Source organism: Oncorhynchus mykiss, chromosome 6 (genome assembly GCF_057628025.1).
Source record: "Oncorhynchus mykiss isolate SJ-2025 chromosome 6, ASM5762802v1, whole genome shotgun sequence".
Lineage (NCBI taxonomy): Eukaryota > Metazoa > Chordata > Actinopteri > Salmoniformes > Salmonidae > Oncorhynchus > Oncorhynchus mykiss.
The window spans coordinates 24,348,317-24,370,099 of record NC_143027.1 but is presented as its reverse complement, the minus strand read 5'-3'; the positions used below and the strand labels follow the sequence as shown (position 1 = coordinate 24,370,099).

At 41.5% G+C, this 21,783-nt stretch overlaps 1 protein-coding gene across 5 annotated transcripts; it reads right to left on the bottom strand.

The window, feature by feature from the left end:
* Positions 1 to 1,846: 1,846 nt before the first annotated feature.
* On the bottom strand, positions 1,847 to 15,278 carry rflna (refilin A). Of its 5 annotated transcripts, none has more exons than XM_090237337.1 (4): positions 15,157 to 15,278; positions 14,043 to 14,269; positions 5,172 to 5,281; positions 1,847 to 4,094 (listed from the first exon to the last, which is right to left on the bottom strand). In XM_090237337.1, the coding sequence occupies exons 2-4, from the start codon at positions 14,256 to 14,258 to the stop codon at positions 3,761 to 3,763; spliced, it is 660 nt and encodes a 219-aa protein (XP_090093463.1). In that variant the 5' UTR covers positions 14,259 to 14,269; positions 15,157 to 15,278; the 3' UTR covers positions 1,847 to 3,760. The 5 variants fall into 5 exon arrangements, with proteins under 5 accessions (XP_090093463.1, XP_036835592.2, XP_021461474.2 ...); XM_036979697.2 differs by lacking the exon at positions 15,157 to 15,278 and adding an exon at positions 14,680 to 14,987; XM_021605799.3 differs by lacking the exon at positions 15,157 to 15,278 and adding an exon at positions 14,534 to 14,866.
* Between the last annotated feature and the right edge of the window lie 6,505 nt (positions 15,279 to 21,783).

The window sequence follows — 21,783 nt, the reverse complement described above, 5'->3', positions numbered from 1 at the left end:
ATTGGCTTATCCCTCCTGATGACCCAGTTGGACATGACTCCAACAGGGTCACCTGGAGGGATCAGACAATGAAGTTGAAATCTCACCCAGTTGACTACATTAAAATGGTAGAACCCCTCAATGGTGCTGCCTATGCTAATATGGCCTTTTGACCAATAGTAGCCTCTATCATTCTCTATCACACCTGATCTTAATGAGTGCTTGTTTCCTTTGAAATGGAGTATTTCAAAGGAAACAAGCACTCATTAAGATCAGGTGTGGCCAATTAGTGGGCACAGCAAACACACCTGAGTTTTGTTGAGGCTAAGAAGGGAATGTATATGTTTTTAAATAACGTTCTTAGAAAGTTCTCTGAACGTTACTAAAGTTTTCTTGTGGTGTTTATGGAAAGTTTTCTTAATGTTCTCAGAACATTTTAAGAACATGACTTTAAATAGAACCATGAGGAAACATTATGCTGAAGTACTGAAATTGCCACAAAAAAAAACACAAAAAAACAATTTGAGAATCTGACATTAAATAGAACCATGAGGAAACCTGTTGGAAACACTATGCTTTAGTACTGAAACGTGATTTCTTAACGTTACCTGAACTATTCTTAAACCAGTTGGAGAATGTTCCAAGAACACAACCATTATTTTCATTTTTTTATGTTACCATGTTTGAACTTTTAGGAAACCTTCTGTTTAAGTAACGAAATACCAAGAAATAACTTTTTTGTCAAGTTTCGTAAATTTGCTGAGAATGTTCCAAAGCCAAGCAGAAGTGAAGAATGGTATCGTAAATTCTTGTATGGAGCACTTTCGGATTATGCTAAAAATGAAGACTGCTGCTGTCAACATTGGTGAAAAAATGATTGCATCGGAGCTACTAGTGTGGCTTTTCCTTTTCTTTAGAAGCACTTTTGGATTATAACAGAGTTTATTTCTAAATAGATCGCTCTGGGACATACCAACTATTCTCATGTTCTATGTTTGTTCCTCTGTTGTGCTGAGACTAGCTACAATTTCACAACGGACTGCCTTGTAGCTTTAGAGGAACAAATGAGAGTGGAGCATTCAGTTGTAAAGTCTTGGTTGGGCCCAAGCCCCAGTCACAGCTCCTGTGTGACATCTTAATCCTGTCTGGTGCGGTTAGCTTCAGAGTGAGGAAGGAGGTGCTGATGGATTTGTGCTACTGAGAAGACCATGGGGCTCTGAGGCATACACCCAAACCCTTCTACGTGCCCTCTGCCAAACGAGAGAGGCAGAGCTGCTGTTATTTTAATATCGCTTGGATATTAATAGGATGGATTTATGGGACGGAATAGTGCTTGAGTTATAGATGCTAAATATTCACGCTTTGGAAACGACCATGGTTGTGTTAATTGTAGAAGTGTTGACTGTAATTGATATAAGCCTTTCTGGGATAAGTTCTGCCTTCTTACTTTCAAGCCTATGAGCTTCTCATTTGAATTTTTCCTCTCCTTCTCTCACTCGTTTACTCCTGAAAGTGTGAGGCAGTGCAGAACCTTCAACAGTTAAGTAGTTGCGCCACATTTAATGTGACCTTTTCCCTGGCGCTCTATGTCTGGGGAACTTCCTTTTTCCTGTGCTGCTGCTGCTGGATAAATTATATTCCTTTCCTTTGTGGTGAACACAAAATTAAAATAATGGCCTGTCTTTAATAACAGAGGGGCTGTATGGATTATTTGTTCCTGGCCCTATCTTTAACTTTGGAGAAGCCATGGGAATGCTGCTGTGAATTTAAGTCAGGTTGTCAATAATGTAGCTTTGTGTCACAGGCTTTTAGGCTCTTTTAATCTGCTGAAAATAAAATATTGAGAATACAAGAGGCCATAGTGCACTTTGTGTTTTGGAATTTCGTTTTTTATTCAATTAAGATATACATTTGTCTTTTTAAATTATTTTCTCTTGTCCAAAACAAAAAAAAGATGATTGGCAGAAAATATACAAAAATATAAAGAGAATGCCTCAATACCACATATACAACAGGAAAGTATTTTACAAGAACAAAATCAACTGTTAGTGTTCACTAACTTTAATAATAAGAAAAACAACAGACCCCTAGATTTTCATCAACTCAAATGTACCAATAATGACTTCTCAGATACCTTCTGCACATCACATTAACCCACAACCAACTTTCCAGTGAACTATCTTTCTGTGCAAGCCACTATAATACCTATGGTTCAAACCCTCAGTATTGTAAGTATTCAGAACATCTTAACCCTCAAGAAACCCTCCAAAAACCACTGATAAAACTGCACAGCCTCTCTCCACTTTCTCTCCTTACTTTCTTCCTTCCATATTCTTGAGTGTATAAAACACACCTTTCTTTGTACATTTTCAACACCTACATCAACTACAGCTTTCATTTAAAAAAGGTTGTCAATTAAAAGTAGGTAATACACATTTTCAATGAAATAGAGTAGAGATTATGTTTTTTAACCTGAGGTAAGTAATCTGAATTCATAATACACAGCATTCAACATTTACCAGGTTCCATAATCCATATGTATATAAGTCAGACAAAAAGAGGTTGTGAGCCAGATCAGGCAATTCTTAATAATCTATATTACATCTGTATTATTTTCCTACAACATCACCTGACAGCAGTATATAAATCCAAGCCACCCATTTCCTTATCCAGTATATTACAACAGTCTGCTGGAGAGAGTAACTGTTGGGATTTTTATGGTTGTGTTTACCAGTCTGCCAAACAATCAGGACATCAAAGGTTAGAGCTGTCTAAAAACAGACAGAAATGTTCCTCAGGTTTGCCCAGCTAGTCACAGTATTAACTGGTTAGCTCTGCTCTCCCTCCTCCTCTCTGGATCCAAGTTTGGCATTTCCAACTGGCATCTCCTTCACCAGAGGCATTCTATAACAGAAACCTTGACTGTCTGTCTGCCTGCTGTTTATGGTGCCTGCTAAGACTCTGTTTCTGATTGGTTGTAGAAAATGGTAAGAGAATGTGATATTTTCCTTTAGAAGACCTTTGTGTTTCAGACAAAAGAGGCAGATTCTAGAGTTTATGTCATGAAGATGTGGTTTGGTGTCAAAGCAAAACAGCAGAGCCGCAGAGAGGAGTTCAACATCACTGGAGGTGAAAATGATGTGCTCATGACACCCTCAAGACATGTGATAAGAAAAATGCACAGTTGTGAAGTAGATCTAATGCGGGAGTCCTTTCTGACAGTTCGATGAGGTTGAGACAAAGACATAACTCACTACTAGGGTGAAACCTCCTTTGATACAAAATCTTTGGTCCAATCTTTCAAATGCTAAGTATTACATTTCTGTTTCCCCCTCTTCAGAATACCCACATCATTTACACAGAGGCTGCTTTTCATGAGTCTGTCTGTGTATTCGCACGTTTTCCCTTTTGAGCATTCATGAATATGTCATTTCTATAATACATATTGACAGTCCAACAAGATGTGTCACATGCTACCATCAAGCCTTAATTAGTCATGCTCAGCTATCAGAGGTGTGTCTGGAGATGGGAGGAGGCTACAGACTGGAAGGGCTCAACGCAATCAGACAAACAATGAACCATGAAGTGCAGCTCTTTAAAGGCCTATGTGATTCGCTGTACTTCCCCTACAGTACCCCTAATACATTATGTAGTGTGTGTGTGTGTGTGTGTGTGTGTGTGTCCATTCCATAACAGTAGAATTAGCCAGGCAGGGATCAGGTTTAGAGGTCCTCTGTATAGATGATGCAGGGGCTGCTGTCCTCACAGGCAGGCATCAGGTTTAGAGGTCCTCTGTATAGATGATGCAGGGGCTGCTGTCCTCACTGGACTCCAGCTGGACGGTGGAGACAAACCACCGTTGGGAACCCGTAGCGTTGTAGTTGAGCGTGGTGCGGTAAGTGTTCTTGGCGTGTTTGGGGTACACAATGGTGGTGCTCTGGTAGTGCAGGGGCCTCTGGCGCGGCTCTAGGTATACCTGTGACTTGTAACTCCTCCAGGTGCAGTTCTGCATGGCAACGACCGTCTCGCTGTAGGACGTCACCGTTGGAACAGGAGCGCAGTACACCAGGTCCCGGTAGTGCTTGTCTGAGTCATACTTCACCTCAGAGTTACACCTGGGGAGTAGAATCAAAGACATTGGATTAAGTATTGAAGTACCAAAGTACTTTGAACGGCAAACATTAAGTAATCGATTAAGCAGTAATTGGTATAGAAGCTGATCACTAGATGGCACTATTAAGTCGGGCTGCCACAATTACTGTATAACTGTAACAGACGGTTATGGATGAAGACCATCATTCTTTTGGGGGGGAGGGGCGATCAACTGACTTAAGACCAGACGGCCAGGCATTCGTGTGGCAATTTGACTTTTAAACTCATAGGTACACTTGCAATCGCTGCCTGGTTTTGTGATGTTAACTGATGTGGCTCATGCAATGGAATGTTTTTTTTTGTAATGTCAGTTGAGATTAATCAACAAATTTGGGTACACTTCCTTCTTTTACTTCCTACTTTGCAATGGTCACCAGTCCACCCATTATGCCATCATTGACTTAAATGGGGACACTTGTTCTATTCATTCTATTTCTATGGCAGCACATGCAGTCAGGAGCAGAGTATAAAATGTACTGTATGTCAAAATATATATACACAGTACCAGTCAAAAGTTTGGACACACCTACTCATTCAAGGGTTTTCTTTAGTTTTACTATTATCCACATTGTAGAATAATAGTGAAGACATCAAAACTATGAAATAACACATGGAATTAAGTAGTAACCAAAAGTGACTGCCTCATGAAGCTGGTTGAGAGAATGCCAAGAGTGTGCAAAGCTGTCATCAAGGCAAAGGGTGGCTACTTTGAAGAATATAAATATATTTTGATTTGTTTACACTTTTTTGGTTACAATATCATTCCATATGTGTTATGTCATAGTTTTGATGTCTTCACTATTATTCTACAATGTGGATAATAGTACAACTAAAGAAAACCCTTGAATGAGTAGGTGTGTCCAAACTTTTGACTGGTACTGTACATAGATATTCTTTTAAAGAAATGCTATTTGAGCGGTTATTACGGTGAACGCGGTCATTTGGCTGGCCAATTACCATCATCCAAAATTCTTTGACTGTCACAGCCCTACTATTAATAGCAACCCATTCTGTATGTAGTTTGGTGAAGGATCACTCACTTGATCTCTGTTTCAGGTTTTGGGTTGACCTCGATGCTCTCCCCAAAGAACACAGGGTACATGCGTGCCTTCAGGTCCGTCCCCGTTGAGTTCAGGAGAAGGTACGTCAGCTAGGGGAGGATAGAGGTATGAGATTAGGCAGGCCATTCACATAAATCCATCACTTTACCCCCTGTTAATGTATAAAAATGAACCTACTGGTGGTGAGGGGAAGTGAGCTGGCAGGTGAGGGGAAGTGAGCTGGCAGGTGAGGGAAGTGAGCTGGCAGGTGAGGGAAGTGAGCTGGCAGGTGAGGGAAGTGAGGGGAAGTGAGCTGGCAGGTGAGGGGAAGTGAGCTGGCAGGTGAGGGAAGTGAGCTGGCAGGTGAGGGAAGTGAGCTGGCAGGTGAGGGAAGTGAGGGGAAGTGAGCTGGCAGGTGAGGGGAAGTGAGCTGGCAGGTGAGGGAAGTGAGCTGGCAGGTGAGGGAAGTGAGCTGGCAGGTGAGGGGAAGTGAGCTGGCAGGTGAGGGAAGTGAGCTGGCAGAATCCATTCTACAGGCAAGAGTAGGTGTCATCACAAACTGTCCTGCACTACTAGTGCTCTCTACCTAATAGAGAGAACATTTTCTTTAGCTGGCAAAGATGCAGGCTCTGAATCCACCTATAACAGGACAGGAACTCACATGAGAAGTCCTGTGTTATCTCCCCCAGCATTCACACAGCACAGCTACAATAGATGAACACAGCCTGGCTAGATAGAGGAAATGGTGATGCATGTCTACGCAACAAGTAGCAAACAGAACACCACTACTTTTTTCAAGGCGGTATGAATTGTTACAGTAGCTGTCAATCTCTTTTTACTGAGCCCCCAAGCAGCCTAGGGTTATGATTCTGAAAGAACTTACAAAGCCAGCCAGCATGTCTGTCTGTTGTGTAGCTGAGGAGGCTATTTGAGAGTGTCCCTCCACCTCTTTGTGTCCTGAACCTGGGCAACGTCCCTGTTCCACCTGCTCAAGCCATTAGAACCGCTCTGCTGCCTCCACTAAATCAACCCAACAGAGAGCCACCAGTCCAGACACACACACCAGCCCAGCCAACAGCAGACAAGGCTGACCAGGACAGGAGAGAGGCTACTGTCTGTCTATCTGTCTGTCTGCACTACACAACAAACCCTGTCCCAGAGAGGTCACATACATGTTTCGGTTAATTTGATTTCAATTGACTGTAAATGAATGAAGCCTTGTAGTCAGTGTTGTCAACCTTATGGTACGTACTGTATGCATCTCATCAGAGTATGTAGCCTAGTGGTTAGAGCGGCAGGTAGCCTAGTGGTTAGAGCGGCAGGTAGCCTAGTGGTTAGAGCGGCAGGTAGCCTAGTGGTTAGAGCGGCAGGTAGCCTAGTGGTTAGAGCGGCAGGTAGCCTAGTGGTTAGAGCGGCAGGTAGCCTAGTGGTTAGAGCGGCAGGTAGCCTAGTGGTTAGAGCGGCAGGTAGCCTAGTGGTTAGAGCGGCAGGTAGCCTAGTGGTTAGCGCATTGGGCCAGTAACTGAAAGGCTGCTGGATCGAATCCCTGAGCTGATAAGGTAAAAATCTGTCGTTCTGCCCCTGAACAAGGCAGTTAACCCACTGCTCCCCAGTAGGTCTTCATTGTAAATAAGAATTGGAACTTAACTGACTTGCCTAGTTAAATAAAGTTTTTTTTTTTTTAAATGTCTCACATACGGCTGAGTCTGACAAACAGGTTAGACCATGTCATCAGAGAGTGAAATACTGTCTAGTTTCAACCAGACTTGGTTCACCTGTTACACCCAGCATTCTGACTGGGAAAGACCCTATGAGAAGGCCTCTGCATAGGGACTCTGCTGTCCTGTCCCACCGTCTGCCTAGAGACCAATAAAGTCATAGGCACAAACCCCTACACTGTAGCTACTGCTTCTGGAACCAATTAGCAAATTCTAAATCCTTTGCCAAGTCTATACAGTGCTGCTGTCTGAGCCCAGAGGCATGCACGGATGACATCTAGTCATAATGCCATCCAGACAATACCTTTCATTGTGAGTCCAAGACGTCCAACTAACACTTTTATGTGTAATTACAGGATCTCTCCAAACACAAACTTCCTGAATCAGCTATATCATTCTGTTCCCACCAGCTCTCTTTCTCTCTCTGTCATTACAAAGTGTAGATTGAGGAAAGTTGTCACATGTAAAGGTTTGGCTGCACATGTCTCTCCAAACCCATACAATTGCTCTTGGGACAGGTCAGAACAGGCCAAGGGCACAGCAGAGTTGCCACTCAAATCACTGTGCAGCACACAGCTTGTTTTACCCAAACCCCCTAATCGGAACCGGACAAAAACTCACTCTATAGGCTGTACCGTACCCCAGCTTGCAACTTCAGCTCTGCTGAGTATATCACTCTCACTCAGATGAGAGCTAGTGTAACCAATAACCATGCTACCCTCATTGCTGTTAATCCCTGTAAATCTACCTTAATCTGCAAAGTCATTAATTTTCCACTGTGTGCTGCTGGCATCATCAAATTAAACGAGTGTGATTGGCATGTCTTCTGTGCTCTGGCAGGAACAGCACCCTTGCTGTTTTTCCAGGGGAATGAATATGTTGGCAGCCTTTGAAAGTGTAAACACTTGTGAATAGTAGGTGGGCTCCAGGCTAGGAGCTCCTCCATCTACAGTAGGGATTAACATTGGCAACCAGAATCACGGGACTGTCCCGGGACCACTCTTCACATTTCCCGAAAGAAATTTAATGACAAGGGAAATTAAATTTTCACCCAATGTCGCACTACAGCATTTCCACAAAACACACACATAGCACATTATCAAAACAGGTTGTCACGTGGAAGCCTTTAGCCTAGCATATATACTTCACACAAAGTCGCCATAAATTGAAAGCCTAGAAAATTGAAAGCCTAGAAAAAGCTGTGAGAAAAACTCAGTTTAGCTATGATCAACTAATTTAAAAAATATTGGAATAAAGTAGGCTAATACAATTGAAGGCATGTATCAAATTCTTGCTTATAACTGAAACTTCGAAAGTCATATCCAACCGTTATATGAATTATTAGCAATAGTTGTGTGTGGTCACCTAGATTATCATTTCAGCACCGTTTTCATTGGGACAGCACCATCGAGCTATTTTGAGACAAGCCGTGGGGACTAGTAGATAAATCAATCAATGTCACATTTTAGCTTTCACTGATCTCCGTTTGGATATTTGGTAACAATTAGGCTGGGGACATGTTAGCTAAATTGAGGTGGGGGCTAATGATGCTCTTTATTCTAGTTTGCTCATATATTAGTTGATCAAAACATTTTACGAGCATGTTATCAGCCTACACGTGGATTTTGCTCTTCTCTCGTGTAGTAGCCTGTCCAACTCCTGACCAAAAGCATGTGACTTGTCTGATAATCAATCATTGTGATTTTGCTTCACTGAATCTCTGTCTGTATATTTGGTTAATTGAACTCTGGCTGGACCAGTGGAAGTGGTAGCTCATTTATTTGTTTGCTCATCTATCACTGACTAGAAACATTTAGCATGCAATAATGTAACCTACATCAATAGTATAACTTATCTATTGACTCGAGTAGTAGTCTTATATAGCCTTATATAGAGCTATTTTCCTATCGTCACAATCCCACTGAAACCCCAAATCCTGACAACTTCTTGCATGAAAATTACTAACTTTATATTGTAATCTATAGGTAGCAGTATCAAAGCACGTCTCGCCTATGTGAAAATAGGCCTATCACATTTCCCCCACTTCTTTGCGTTGTCTCGTATTGCTGCCCATACAGTGGGGCAAAAAAGTATTTAGTCAGACACCAATTGTGCAAGTTCTCCCAATTAAAAAGATGAGAGAGGCCTGTAATTTTCATCATAGTTACACTTCAACTATGACAGACAAAATGAGAGAAAAAAAAATCCAGAAAATCACATTGTAGGACTTTTAATTAATTAATTTGCAAATGATGGTGGAAAATAAGTATTTGGTCAATAACAAAGGTTTATCTCAATACTTTGTTATATACCCTTTGTTGGCAATGACAGAGGTCAAACATTTTCTGTAAGTCTTCACAAGGTTTTCACACACTGTTGCTGGTATTTTGGCCCATTCCTCCATGCAGATCTCCTCTAGAGCAGTGATGTTTTGGGGCTGTTGCTGGGCAACACGGACTTTCAACCCTCTCCAAAGATTTTCTATGGGGTTGAGATCTGGAGACTGGCTAGGCCACTCCAGGACCTTGAAATGCTTCTTACGAAGCCACTCCTTCGTTGCCCGGGCGGTGTGTTTGGGATCATTGTCATGCTGAAAGACCCAGCCACGTTTCATCTTCAATGCCCTTGCTGATGGAAGGAGGTTTTCACTCAAAATCTCATGATGGACATGTACTGGCTTAAGCAGGGGGACACGTCTGGCACTGCAGGATTTGAGTCCCTGGCGGCGTAGTGTGTTACTGATGGTAAGCTTTGTTACTTTGGTCCCAGCTCTCTGCAGGTCATTCACAAGGTCCCCCCGTGTGGTTCTGGGATTTTTGCTCACCGATCTTGTGATTATTTTGACCCCGCGGGGTGAGATCTTGCGTGGAGCCCCAGATCGAGGGAGATTATCAGTGGTCTTGTGTGTCTTCCATTTCCTAATAATTGCTACCACAGTTGATTTCTTCAAACCAAGCTGCTTACCTATTGCAGATTCAGTCTTCCAAGCCTGGTGCAGGTCTACAATTTTGTTTCTGGTGTCCTTTGACAGCTCTTTGGTCTTGGCCATAGTGGAGTTTGGAGTGTGACTGTTTGAGGTTGTGGACAGGTGTCTTTTATACTGATAACAAGTTCAAACAGGTGCCATTAATACAGGTAACGAGTGGAGGACAGAGGAGCATCTTATTACAGGTCTGAGAGAGCCAGAAATCTTGCTTGTTTGTAGGTGACCAAATACTTATTTTCCACCATAATTTGCAAATAAATTCATTAAAAATCCTACAATGTGATTTTCTGGATTTTTTTTCTCATTTTGTCTGTCATAGTTGAAGTGTACCTATGATGAAAATTACAGGCCTCTCTCATCTTTTTAAGTGGCAGACTAAATAGTTTTTTGCCCCACTGTATGAGAGCTTTGGTAGAGAATGTGTCATCACCAAACGGTATGAGAGTAGATATATATTTTTTGAGTTGGTCCTCGTTAAGATACATTGATATTTAAACAATGTCCTCTCTTCATGTCCCCGTTATTTATGAGCTGATCTGTATAATTATTAACTCGATTTTGCCAAATAGGAGATATTCTGTCATCCGTTGGAGGTTATCTAACAAGCTTGGTCATTTGACTTTTATTTGACTGCGGTTACAAAGTTTGTATGATTCGATAACGCTATAGCCTACTCCGGGTGCGCTCTGTGAGTCCCGAGCGCGCTCTTTGTCCATATATGCAGTAGCCTAGGCCTACTGCTGAAAGGCGCTGAATTAATTTAGAAACATGATAACGCTCGGAATTTATGAACGGCCTGTTTCGTAATTCACAACCATGTCATTGGCGATCAACGTTACTCTATCGTTACCATCAGTTTCACTTGCTGTGAAATATTTACATAGTGGCGCAGCCAAACCGGCAATGTTGCGCAGTGACAATCTTATTTTGCGAGAACCCTGGCATAGTAACCATATATTGGCTTTGAATGGGCACTTCCAATTTTTTTGGTATTTCCCGTGACTTTCGGGATAAATATAAATTATTCCCCGTATTGAAATTTGGTAGATCCTCGGGAAAATGTTAATCCCCAATCTACAGTACCCAGGCAGCTGCACACATACGGAACTCATTCTCCCGGAAGCACTTCTCCACCCACCTAGTCGACCTGGTGTGCAGCCAAGCATAAAACCACATGCAATACAATACACACTCAGACAAAGAGCAACTCTCTCATACACTCGAGGTAGATCACGAGGACCTGGAGTAAGGAAAAACTCTGCCCATCATCATCATCACGCAGTAAACTTCTGACTGAGTATAGTAGATGTCCTCAAACTCCAGCATCACGATCAATATCAACACTAAAGCTGTTATAAGCACCTGATGACTCACAACACGAGTCTCCTTTCTGTCCTATACACTAATGCAGGGATAGCTATAGTGCTGACTGAGCTCCTTGACTGGGCCAGAACACTGACTGGTGAGAGGGACTCTCAGCCTCCCCCATATGAAGCTATAACAGTGTGATAAACCATTTAATAACCAGAATATAAAGCAGGAGTTTGACTGCGATACAAATAAATGTCTATCCAAGGAAATACTGTTGAACCTGCTCACCCCTCCATTGATAACCTTTCATCTGATATGCTGCCTGTCAAGTCTTCTGCATGTGCATGCATGTCTGCCTACTGCCAGTGCCAAGCATGCACTTACTGTATATAAAAGAAAATAGCTCAAGCTCCCACAAAAAAATATCTTTGTCAGCCTTTTCTAATGGAACTTATATATATTTTCCATACATATGCAATCCCATTAAAGGTATTGGAACCACAAGCGGAATCAGCCCCAATCAAAGCTTCTGTTTTGAGGGGAAACCACAAAGCAGGGGAGCTCCACCAGTCCCCACATCCAGGGGATTAGGACCATATCTCTCCCTTTCAGGCCTCAACAAACCAGTGTCACGCAACTCCCATCTACTGTATTGTACTGTATGTGAAGTTGGCTGCTGGCTTCCCTCTAAAAGCACACTTAAATGCTATCGTGACCTGTATGAACATGTTCCTTTGATAGTTAAATTAGGAGTGCCTTGGTAACAATTGTTTTAAATATAAATTACCTTTGTTCCTCAGTGGGATTACTACACTTCACTCAAATCACAGCAAACGATTGATCCAACTGTTGTTATTTCTAACCAACATTACACAAATTGCATTTCTTGATCAAATAATAATAGATCAAATGTGTGTCCTCTCCCAGGTGTGAGGCACTATTCACACTATCTATTTATTGGGGATTTCAAGCCGAAGCATGTGCCTATATGGGCTGTCTGGTTTCCAAGCTGGCATTCACTGCAGTGAAAGGGTAACGCCAGGTTATAGTGTAATATTCTGCATGAGCAGAAGCATGGTCGACTAGAGGGCATTAACCTGAGAGTTGTCAGTAATGGAGACCACAACAGACCTAAGGAATTAATCAGATATAATCCCAATCACACTCTGTTTTGTCCCCTCACCCATTTCCATTGCTACCACCACACACACTCAAAGGGTTAGAGTGTTTACACATTGACCTAGAGTTCTGTTTGTTTCTATGGGTCACTTCAACCCTGGGCTTGCCAATGAACTTGCAATCTATTCCATCATGAATGGGACAGACAGAGAGATATGTTTGATATGCGCTCTGACTCTCTTGTAACATTCCTCATTGACTCTTAAGTATTGTTAAATATTCACTCAAGAGGCAAGAACATATCCAGATTGATGATTTCATGGAACATTAACAGAGAGGGTGTTTTGGACACTGCTTCTCTTGGTGTTTCTGCAGTGAATAGTTCATTATTACAAATGACCAAATCACCACAAACAATTGAATTGATTTTAACACAGAAATGAGAGAAAGCTAGACCATTGGTTCTATTTCATCCTGTCCTATAGGCTACAAGTATTATAACACATAATACTTACAAGTATTATAACACATAATACCTACAAGTATTATAACACATAATACCTACAAGTATTATAACACATAATACCTACAAGTATTATTACACATAATACCTACAAGTATTATTACACATAATACCTACAAGTATTATAACACATAATACCTACAAGTATTATAACACATAATACCTACAAGTATTATAACACATAATACCTACAAGTATTATAACACATAATACCTACAAGTATTATTATACATAATACCTACAAGTATTATAACACATAATACCTACAAGTATTATAACACATAATACCTACAAGTATTATAACACATAATACCTACAAGTATTATTACACATAATACCTACAAGTATTATAACACATAATACCTACAAGTATTATAACACATAATACCTACAAGTATTATAACACATAATACCTACAAGTATTATAACACATAATACCTACAAGTATTATTATACATAATACCTACAAGTATTATTACACATAATACCTACAAGTATTATAACACATAATACCTACAAGTATTATAACACATAATACCTACAAGTATTATTACACATAATACCTACAAGTATTATTACACATAATACCTACAAGTATTATAACACATAATACCTACAAGTATTATAACACATAATACCTACAAGTATTATAACACATAATACCTACAAGTATTATTATACATAATACCTACAAATATTATTACACATAATACTTGTAGCCTTGTAGCCTGTACTTGTAGCCTGGATGATCAGATCCTAGATGTTTGATCTGAGGCCTATCAGTAATTTATCCATAAACTTGTTTATTATTGTTTGAGATTAATGACCCTGCATCCAAGCAATCATCAAGACATGTCAGAATTCATTCAACGGTATGATTTCTAATGATAATACTGAATCAGAAAATGTCTAGGCCTATGCGCTGAACCAGTGAAATGCCAACAGTAAGAGGAAAACCAGATGTTTAGGAGTAAGAAATGTGCAAATTCATGTATCTGTTCAAAACAAAACAGTTTACATACTACCATGGCGGACACATGGTTTAACAATAAAGTCAATCGGAGGGTACATAGCTGCAATTCCTTCTTGTCTTGCTCAAACTATTTCCGTTTTTTTTTTCTTTTTTTTCTTCAGAATTGCGCACTTGTTGCGCACAATGCGCAGAGCCAGCGGCACTTGTAAGCTATCAAAACACATTATCAACTGTTGCTTACCAGTTTGCCTTCTTTGCTCTCCTTTTTATAGTATCCATGGTTCTCGACTGGCGTCGTACAACTCCCGGAGCGCGACTCGACCAGACCGGGGGACAGCGAATAGAAGGGCGGACTTGGACTCGGAGGGAGTCCCGAATCCGGACTGTCAAGTAGTCCCTCCCGATTCTTTCCTTCCAGACTGTCATCCATAGCTTGTAAATGTAGGTGCCCCACCATTTCTGGGAGAGCTCAAAACAAAAACCAGGCAAAGTCACTCAAGGCGATGACGAGCCAACCAATTTTCTTGAATGACTGCAACCCAAAATGCGCACAAATCCCGTCATTCGGAGATGGGCAATCCCTGTTCAAATTCTTCATTCAAAACATATTTCTAAAATAACACATTTTAAAATAAGATTAGAATATTGTCATTACATTATAAAACCATAACTTCTATTTGCCACATACTAATCGCACGCTGTGCCTGTAGGCTTTAGCCCTAATTCACAAACCTTTGATTTGTTATTCAAGTCTAACAGTTTTATCTCCATCAGACGGTCGGTAAACAGTATGTCATCCCAAACAAATACTCTCAAATAATTAATAATTGACAAGTAAGAACCTGAATGAAAATTCCAGAAACTCCCTGACAACTAACCATCAATTATATTGTCACTTTATCGTCCTTTCTCGATTCAAATACGTTCCAGAAAGCAATGGAAGTCATATTAAACAATATGACTTTATCCCACTGTAACGCAGCAGTCTATCTGGCAGCTACAAGCCGAATGTCTGCTCTGTGCTGAACTGAACAGTCGGATCTCGGAGAGGTCCCTCTTCAATGTGCCTGCCAGCTTTTTTTTGCACCTGGAGCCAATCCAGCCCTGATGATCTGGATCTGTTCCAGGCACAGTCGACAGGGCGACCACGTCCGCACTGCTCCTCCCAGGTTAGTTGGGGCTCTGTGACTGATATTACACTATTATGTATATATAGTTATGGTTTTATGTATATATAGTTAAATAAAGGTTACATTTAGTATTAATATATTCATATATTTAATATATATATATGTATTAATATATTAATACTAAATGTAACCTTTATTTAACTAGGCAAGTCAGTCAATTCTTACCTTGTCAGCTCGGGGATCCGTTCCAACCTTTCGGTTACTGGCCCAACGCTCTAACCACTAGGCTACCTGCCGCCCTATAATACTTTATTATAAACTGGGTGGTTCGAGCCCTGAATGCTGATTGTCTGACAGCCGTGGTATATCAGACCGCATACCACGGGTATGACGAAACATTTATTTTCCTGCTCTAATTACGTTGGTAACCAGTTTATAATAGCAATAAGGCACCTCGGGGTTTGTGGTATATGGCCAATATACCATGGCTAAGGGTTGTATCCAGGCACTCTGCGAAGCGTCGTGCATGGTATATTGGTATACCACACCACCTCGTGCCTTAATGCTTAATAACTCAGTAAATCAGGGAAAGTGGGAATATTGCGAGTGTAGCTATACAATAGAGAGATAATGTGTTGAATGAATAGCATATATGCTACAATAAGCCATGCAATTTACTACAAAAAAAAGAATTGATCTTTCAATTTGGCTCAAATCAATTTTGTTATGTTAACTTCATGCCTTTAAAATGTATAATGGACTGTCATTTGAAACTCTTGTGACAATCTAATGTACACTGAGTCTATACAACATTATGAACTCTTTCCATGACATAGACTGACCAGGTGAATCCGGGTGAAAGCTATGATCCCAAATTGATGTCACTTGTTAAATCCACTTCAATCAGTGTAGATGAAGGGGAGGAGACAGGTTAAAGAAAGGTTTTTATGCCTTGAGACAATTGAAACATGGATTGTGTATGTGTGCCATTCAGAAGGTGAATGAGCAAGACAAAATATTTAAGTGTCTTATGGTAGTAGGTGCAAGGCATACTGGTTTGTGTCAAGAACTGCGAAGCTGCTGGGTTTTTCATGCTCAACAGTTTCCCGTGTATATCAAGAATGGTCCACCACCCAAAGGACATCCAGACAACTTGCCACAACTGTGGGAAGCATTGGAGTCAACAAGGGCCAGCATCCCTGCGGAACGCTTTCGACACCTTGTAGAGTCCATGCCCTGAATAATTGAGGCTGTTCTGAGGGCAAAAGGTGTTTTTAATGTTTTGTACACTCAGTGTATAGGTAATTTGGGTTGTTCGTTAGGCTGTTGTTGTTGTTATTATACAGTACATTATATACTATACCATACGTTTTTGAGTTCTATTACTGTTCTCCATTACTGTGGAGCAAATATCAAGAATGTCATTAAACACTGGCCAGTCCCCTAGAGCCAGATTAGAGGAGGGGAGTGTATATTATTCAATGGAAATGCCTATCCACTCTTCTCACAGACGTATGGAGATAGATTAGTGCCACAATGATTGTAAATACACAGTGTACAAGTCACAAATGTATAGCAGCAGCATGGTGAGATTGGACTCTGTAGGCCTATAGATGGGTGGAGATGAAGAAACAACACATGTATTTAGTGGAGTAAGTACAGTATTTGTATGATGACATTGATAAAATCAGTGTTCCAACAGTAATGCTAGTCCTTTGGAAACATTTAGTGTTCAGTTTGAATATGCTTTTGCATTTAGCATCTTATGCCAGCACCTGACAGTTTGACACAACCTATTTTCTCTTCAAATTGTGTGTGTGTGTTTGTGTGTATGTGTATGTGTGTTTGTGTGCTCGTAAAAATGTCTTGCCCCGTATATTTCAGGACTGGGTGGGGACAGGGTGGGAATGCTGTATGACTCCCAGTAACTATATGAGTATGGAGCTACAGCAGACCTGAGCTCAGTCTAACCGACAGGATAGTCATCACAGCCCAGCAGGATGAAGAATGGAACCCTTGTTGAAGGTTCCCCAGTTACTCTTACCAACATCAACCCTGCCAAGAGGGAAATCAGAGCACAAATACACAATGCTGCAGAGGAGGGAGTGTGTGTCTGGGGAAGTTGATTGAGTCTTTGATGGTTCAGCAGCTCTCCATGGTAATTACAGCAGATGCCCAGGAAATCATGAATTATGTTTAAATCTATGCTTTGCTTTGTTGTCTAATATCTATAATGTGTCATTAATTGAATGCATTTTAAGCTTGCACACATGTTATCTTGTTTTCTTATGGCTGTTTTCATCTTAGTGTCATTGTGATGGAGTGGAGCTGTGGCAGGAAGTGTGGGCTGTGCTGTGGTAGTAGTCAGGAGTTCACTGTAGCAGGAAATGTGGGCTGTGCTGTGGGAGTAGTCAGGAGTTCACTGTGGCAGGAAGTGTGGGCCGTGCTGTGGGAGTAGTCAGGAGTTCACTGTGGCAGGAAGTGTGGGCCGTGCTATGGGAGTAGTCAGGAGTTCACTGTGGCAGGAAGTGTGGGCCGTGCTGTGGGAGTAGTCAGGAGTTCACTGTGGCAGGAAGTGTGGGCCGTGCTGTGGGAGTAGTTAGGAGTTCACTGTGGCAGGAAGTGTGGGCTGTGCTGTGAGAGTAGTCAGGAGTTCACTGTGGCAGGTGTGTCTTTGGGAGCATCATCATGTCGTCATACAGGTACTCCCTTTTCAAAAGAGCACCTCCCAATGATCCCCATATTTTTTAAAGATTACAGAAGAGATTTGATCTATAAGACACAGAGGATGAGCATGTTTTGTGGCCATCATACTTAGGTATGAGTGCTGTGTGCATAATGTTATGTTTGGACAGATGTACAGTGCCTTGCGAAAGTATTCGGCCCCCTTGAACTTTGCGACCTTTTGCCACATTTCAGGCTTCAAACATAAAGATATAAAACTGTATTTTTTTGTGAAGAATCAACAACAAGTGGGACACAATCATGAAGTGGAACGACATTTATTGGATATTTCAAACTTTTTTAACAAATCAAAAACTGAAAAATTGGGCGTGCAAAATTATTCAGCCCCTTTATTTTCAGTGCAGCAAACTCTCTCCAGAAGTTCAGTGAGGATCTCTGAATGATCCAATGTTGACCTAAATGACTAATGATGATAAATACAATCCACCTGTGTGTAATCAAGTCTCCGTATAAATGCAGCTGCACTGTGATAGTCTCAGAGGTCCGTTAAAAGCGCAGAGAGCATCATGAAGAACAAGGAATATACCAGGCAGGTCCGAGATACTGTTGTGAAGAAGTTTAAAGCCGGATTTGGATACAAAAAGATTTCCCAAGCTTTAAACATCCCAAGGAGCACTGTGCAAGCGATAATATTGAAATGGAAGGAGTATCAGACCACTGCAAATCTACCAAGACCTGGCCGTCCCTCTAAACTTTCAGCTCATACAAGGAGAAGACTGATCAGAGATGCAGCCAAGAGGCCCATGATCACTCTGGATGAACTGCAGAGATCTACAGCTGAGGTGGGAGACTCTGTCCATAGGACAACAATCAGTCGTATATTGCACAAATCTGGCCTTTATGGAAGAGTGGCAAGAAGAAAGCCATTTCTTAAAAATATCCATAAAAAGTGTTGTTTAAAGTTTGCCACAAGCCACCTGGGAGACACACCAAACATGTGGAAGAAGGTGCTCTGGTCAGATGAAACCAAAAATTGAACTTTTTGGCAACAATGCAAAACGTTATGTTTGGCGTAAAAGCAACACAGCTGAACACACCATCCCTACTGTCAAACATGGTGGTGGCAGCATCATGGTTTGGGCCTGCTTTTCTTCAGCAGGGACAGGGGAGATGGTTAAAATTGATGGGAAGATGGATGGAGCCAAATACAGGACCATTCTGGAAGAAAACCTGATGGAGTCTGCAAAAGACCTGAGACTGGGACGGAGATTTGTCTTCCAAACAAGACAATGATCCAAAACATAAAGCAAAATCTACAATGGAATGGTTCAAAAATAAACATATCCAGGTGTTAGAATGGCCAAGTCAAAGTCCAGACCTGAATCCAATCGAGAATCTGTGGAAAGAACTGAAAACTGCTGTTCACAAATGCTCTCCATCCAACCTTACTGAGCTCGAGCTGTTTTGCAAGGAGGAATGAGAAAAAATGTCAGTCTCTCGATGTGCAAAACTGATAGAGACATACCCCAAGCGACTTACAGCTGTAATCGCAGCAAAAGGTGGCGCTACAAAGTATTAACTTAAGGGGGCTGAATAATTTTGCACGCCCAATTTTTCAGTTTTTGATTTGTTAAAAAAGTTTGAAATATCCAATAAATGTCGTTCCACTTCATGATTGTGTCCCACTTGTTGTTGATTCTTCACAAAAAAATACAGTTTTATATCTTTATGTTTGAAGCCTGAAATGTGGCAAAAGGTCGCAAAGTTCAAGGGGGCCGAATACTTTCGCAAGGCACTGTATATAATGTCTTATCTTTTTATAAAGATAAGCATTATATTGTTAGATTTAATGGAGTTACTCTGGTAGGTATAAATCATTGTTCCTCAAGTTCAACTGTCGGAATTAGTTGGAGCGCTGGCGCACTGCCTCCATAAGCCTAATATACCACACCAAACCTTCACAAAGGTGTTTTGACTTTATTAGGGTAATATCAAAAGTCAAGTCATTGTTTATAGGGAAAATACAAACAGGTTTCCATATTGTGACGTTAAATCTTGCCCTCTTTATTTTCATGATTTGAGTGCGAGTAGCCCTGTAGTTGACCGGTAGGAACACAACATTACAGTTGACTTTGAACTTTATTTGGCCAAAGAGAATGCCTCAACAGAATGAAACAAAACACTTGATGCATATTTAAAGAACTGGTTTAAACCTTCACAAAAGTTGAACAGGCTTATATTACAGCAATTACCAACAAAGGTGAGTGCTTACTGTAGGCCTACCAGACAAATGACAGCAGTAGGCTGATGGTGATTATTTTACAACAGGCCTACTTTTAACCTATCTAAAAAAAAATGTAAAAGACAGGTCCAACTTAATATAGCCAACGGAAATGTCTCTACAAAATGAAACAAAACCCTTTCTTTGCGTATTTAAAGAACTGGGGTCTGTTGGGCCCATGAAGACCTCTACTGTATACCAGCAGCTTGAGGGAGCAACACAACAGTGGGAAAGCTTTAGAACCTGTTAAACTATTTGGAGTAGCTCATTCCCTGGCTACAGACTGTGGATGGAGGTCGTGTCTTTGACTACATTATGTAGGCTATGATGGGGGAGGTTTTGGTCTAGAATCTGGAGTAGGGGGTTTTGATACAGGATAGGACCTTTGCACTTGGGTTCCAAACCGGGGAACCAGGGGGTGGGATGGGGGGTAACCCTGGGGAGGCTTCACATTGTCTCAGACAGGAGGAAGGAGGGAGGGGGGCGGGTGAAACTATGAAACCAGGCAGCCTGCTAGTGATTCATCCCTGTGTGCTCCATCATCCCTCCTCCTGCACTCTCAGTGCAATCACTCACATCCTGCTCCCCACCTCATAGCCCCTGGCACACACACACACACACACACACACACACACACACACACACACACACACACACACACACACACACACACACACACACACAGAGAGACAGACACACACACACACAGAGAGACAGACACACACACACACACACACACACACACACACACACACACACACACACACACACACACACAGACAGACAGACAGACAGACAGACAGACAGACAGACAGACAGACAGACACACACACACACACAGAGAGACAGACACACACACACACACACACACACACACACACACACAGAGACAGACACACACACAGACTCACACGCTCTACAGCATTCTCACTGAGCTGGCTCATTCTCTTTACTCAAAGCCCAGTGCCAAGCTAGCTGTGTGGAGCTGGAACTGGAACACAGCACAGGTGTGTGTGTTTGTGAGAGAGACAAAATAGCAGAGAAATACATTTTTGGGCTTTTATCTGTTTGTAAAAAGAGCAAGTGAAGGCTTGAATTTGAGTGCATATTTGAGTGTGTGTGTGTGTATGTGTGTGTGTATGCCCATGCATGTGCTGTCTGGAATAGCTCTCAATGTAAACAAACCACTGCAAGGCCGTCCTGGCTCAGTCCGCCAGCAGGGAGGTTGTTTTCAACCAGTGGAGACGTCACTGTGGTTTCTACACAAACAATGTCTCTCTCTTTTCAGACTGCCCAACCGTGAATCCTGGGAATGTAGCATACATGTGATCATTTTAGACTTTGCTTTTCGCACAATGTACACACATAACACTAGTGTGACTGCATACCATCCATTCAGTTTGACCCACTTGTTGAAGTCTGAAACGGAGAGCTGGTTGTGAGTAGAGCAGAATGATGTATGAGGAGCAGTAGTCAAACTGACTCCATGATGGACGACACTGGCACTTTTTAAATGTACCATCTAAGACGTTTAATTCCCAATGCACCTCACTGCTCTGGATAGTGCATGTGGTTTTAATGTTTGGAGACCACTGGGCAGAGCTGGAGGTTTCGGGCTTGGGAGACCCTTTCCGATACTTCCCCTCTATCACCAAAACACCCCATCCAGGCCTGACCATAGGCCTACCACAGAGCAGGCTTGTTTACAAGTGTGCACTATCCTGTATCTGAGTGTGACAAAAGAAAAAATAAGTTTTTCACCATTAAGTGTACGAACAGAGTACAGAGTATCTGACAGTTATATTCACTGAGAGTAGACAACCTTGTGTTTTAACTGACTTGTAAACACATTTCTTCCAAATCATGTCTGTGGGACAAGGCAAAGT

Coding starts and splice junctions, on each gene's coding strand:
- rflna (XM_090237337.1), bottom strand. CDS start 14,258: ATGGTGGGGCACCTACATTTACAAGCTATGGATGACAGTCTGGAAGGA. Junction 5,282..14,042: donor AGAGCAAAGAAGGCAAACTG/GTAAGCAACAGT, acceptor ATCCTCCCCTAG/CTGACGTACCTTCTCCTGAA. Junction 4,095..5,171: donor AAACCTGAAACAGAGATCAA/GTGAGTGATCCT, acceptor TCTACTCCCCAG/GTGTAACTCTGAGGTGAAGT.